The sequence below is a fragment of the Bufo bufo genome, chromosome 11 (genome assembly GCF_905171765.1).
Source record: "Bufo bufo chromosome 11, aBufBuf1.1, whole genome shotgun sequence".
In the NCBI taxonomy this organism is placed as follows: domain Eukaryota; kingdom Metazoa; phylum Chordata; class Amphibia; order Anura; family Bufonidae; genus Bufo; species Bufo bufo.
The window spans coordinates 99711586-99714312 of record NC_053399.1 but is presented as its reverse complement, the minus strand read 5'-3'; the positions used below and the strand labels follow the sequence as shown (position 1 = coordinate 99714312).

At 54.9% G+C, this 2727-nt stretch overlaps 1 protein-coding gene across 4 annotated transcripts in view; it reads right to left on the bottom strand.

Moving 5' to 3' along the window:
* ADAR (adenosine deaminase RNA specific) overlaps nt 1-2086 on the bottom strand; it is a 6440-nt gene extending 4354 nt beyond the window's left edge. Inside the window, exons 1-4 of one of the 4 annotated variants that reach the window (XM_040410938.1) lie at nt 1947-2086; nt 425-1691; nt 153-333; nt 1-44 (exon numbers count right to left, since the gene is read on the bottom strand). In XM_040410938.1, coding sequence (XP_040266872.1) covers nt 1-44; nt 153-333; nt 425-1674 — 1475 coding nt within the window. In that variant the 5' untranslated portion in view covers nt 1675-1691; nt 1947-2086. Of the gene's footprint in view, nt 334-424; nt 1692-1946 lie in introns of all 4 variants that reach the window. The other 3 variants (XM_040410936.1, XM_040410935.1, XM_040410937.1) reach the window with 3 other exon arrangements.
* Between the last annotated feature and the right edge of the window lie 641 nt (nt 2087-2727).

The window sequence follows — 2727 nt, the reverse complement described above, 5'->3', positions numbered from 1 at the left end:
ATGCTGACTGGGTTTTTCCCCCCAATCTGAGGAGCACTTTTCGGCTGCAAGAAATAAAGAAGTTTTAGCTCCTCATTAAACAGGCTGACCAGCAGGGGGCTCCAATATATGAGCTGCCTGCCGTGTCCAGTGGTCGAGTGGGCTTCCCTTACCACATCTTCGGGGGTCTCCATCGGGATCTGCTCTGCCAGAACCTCCTCCTGGGTGCCTCCTTGTTCTTCACGCAGGAGGACCCGTAGGGCCAGCGAGGCGGCCTCCTTCTTTGCAGTCTTCTTGCTGCTGGCCTCGGCCTCTGGAAATCGGCGACCATCAATCACCACCTGGATCTTAAACCTGCAACACACAAAAGCGGCTGTGATTGGATCCCCACAGTTTGCGGATAGTGAGGGGCCCCACAAACTTGCTTAGCCAGAGAGTGACTTACCTGGGGTCGTGGGACGGCCCACTCTGGTCCAGGAGCACAAAGTCGCAGTGAAGGGAGAAGAAGTTGGCGAACTCGAGCAGCCCGCTCACGGGGTTCTTGGCCTGGCACTCCTGCAGCTTGTCCAGTCGGGAGCGCACCACGGTGGGCTCGTAGTTCTGCACACAAGCAGACTGTATCCCTCCCATTGCGTCGTCCTTGCCCGTGTCCTCGTCCAACGCCCAGCGGCCGTTTTCACAATCCACTGGCATCTCTTTAATTCGCTTAGCAGGCGGCTCCTCGACGGTCATATCTGCCACCTCATTCACTTCTGGCGTCAAGCTGCTGACGTCCGGTGTTGCCCCCTGCTGTCCGTTCTCGGAATTGGCGACGGTGAGGTCGGCCTTCTCGTTCTCGTGGATCTCAGCCGCTCTCTTCTTCAGGAACAACCTCTCACGCTTGCGATCGGTCAGTGACCACTTGGTGGTGTTGCCCTGCCGGCACACCTCGCCCTGCTTCTCCAGGGTGGTCAAGAGCTGGTTGATCTCGTTCATCTTGGACACGCCGAGTCCCTTGCGGATGCTGGCGGGAGTGGAGCCCGGGGACTGGTACAGGAACTCACACAGCTTCTCCTTGTTCTCACTCATGATTTCAGCTGACTGCTCAGGAGACGATGGCTCTTCCTTGGGATCTTCAGTGAGGTGTAGGGATCTCCTGCTGAGTCTCCACTTGGGTGGCTTCCCTTCCTCTTTACACAACAGGTGCTTCCTTTCAAGGATGTAAAGATGGCGGTTGATGGTTTTTTTCTCGATTCTTAACACCCTGGATAAGGAAATGGCGGTCAGGAAGTCACCTTCATGGAGGGCGTTGAATTTCTGCAATAAATCGTTTTCTAGAGGGTGGTGAGACAAGTCGAGACGCTGGAAATGCTCTGTCAGGTCGTGGGTGCTTCTGTCAGCGCGCCACTTGGGAGCGTGGGGAGGTGGACGTACTTTGGGCGGAGGAGGCTGCTGAAGGATGTAGTGCCGCGCCGGTTGGCGGTAAGAGCTCCAGGCGGCTGTGTGGTTGTGATAAGTGGGGAATTCCGGCTGACCGCTCAGTAGAAAGGCTCTCTGTTCTCTGAGGAGGTTTTGCTGCTCCTGTGAGAGGAAAGGGTTAACCAAAGAAACAGGGTTAGGGTTATGGGGGTACAGCGGGTGAGCGCGATGCCCTGGGTGCGATCTCACATTCATTGCCAGTGGGTGCGAGGAGCGACGACGAGGGTCTGCACTCATACAACAGATGAATGGCCCTGCCAGGAGGAGAAGACAGAGTCAACGACAGCACACTGCAACCGAACACAACCGGCTCTGCTAACTCACTGCCCCATCCCCAGAACTAAAGATTAATTCTCAAAACCTTACTGTGCATGAGTGGAAATAAGCCAGAGGCTGGCCCTTTAAATAATCACTGCCTAAAATCTAAAGGCTGCCACAGAGAGCTACTAAACCCCCCCCCCCCCCATCTGATCAGGAAAACCAGAGCCCCGTGTGTACAGGACACTTACCTCTCCCCCACTGAGCCTGTAATGAGACAGTTTAGTGGCCAGCATGGAGAGCTGCGTACACAGTACGAGGAGCAGCGAGCACCGGACGGACGGGAGCTTCCTGGTTCTAAAGCTGAAGAGTTTCAGTTTCCTTTCTCTTCAACGCTGGGGCCCTGCAGCCAATCACCAGATGCTGGGGGCGGAGCCACAGCCTGCACAGCGAGTAATGTGATCTGTACACAGGGATCCTGCAGGAGCGGAGAAGGGAGACCCCGACCTGACGGCCCCCCGATATCAGCCACTGGAGAATACAGTCTACTGCCCCCCGATATCAGCCACTGGAGAGGATGACTGTAGGACAGGAGAATACAGTCTATTACCCCTGTTATCAGCCATTTCAGGGGAGAGGATGACTGTAGGACAGGAGAATACAGTCTATTGCCCCCCGATATCAGCCATTTCAGGGGAGAGGATGACTGTAGGACAGGAGAATACAGTCTATTGCCCCTGTTATCAGCCATTTCAGGGGAGAGGATGACTATAGGACAGGAGAATACAATCTATTGCCCCCTGTTATCAGCCATTTCAGGGGAGAGGATGACTGTAGGACGGGAGAATACAGTCTATTGCTCCCTGTTATCAGCCATTTCAGAGGGAGGATGACTGTAGGACAGGAGAATACAGTCTATTGCCCCCCGATATCAGCCACTGGAGAGGACGACTGTAGGACAGGAGAATACAGTCTATTGCTCCCTGTTATCAGCCATTTCAGGGGAGAGGATGACTGTAGGACAGGAGAATA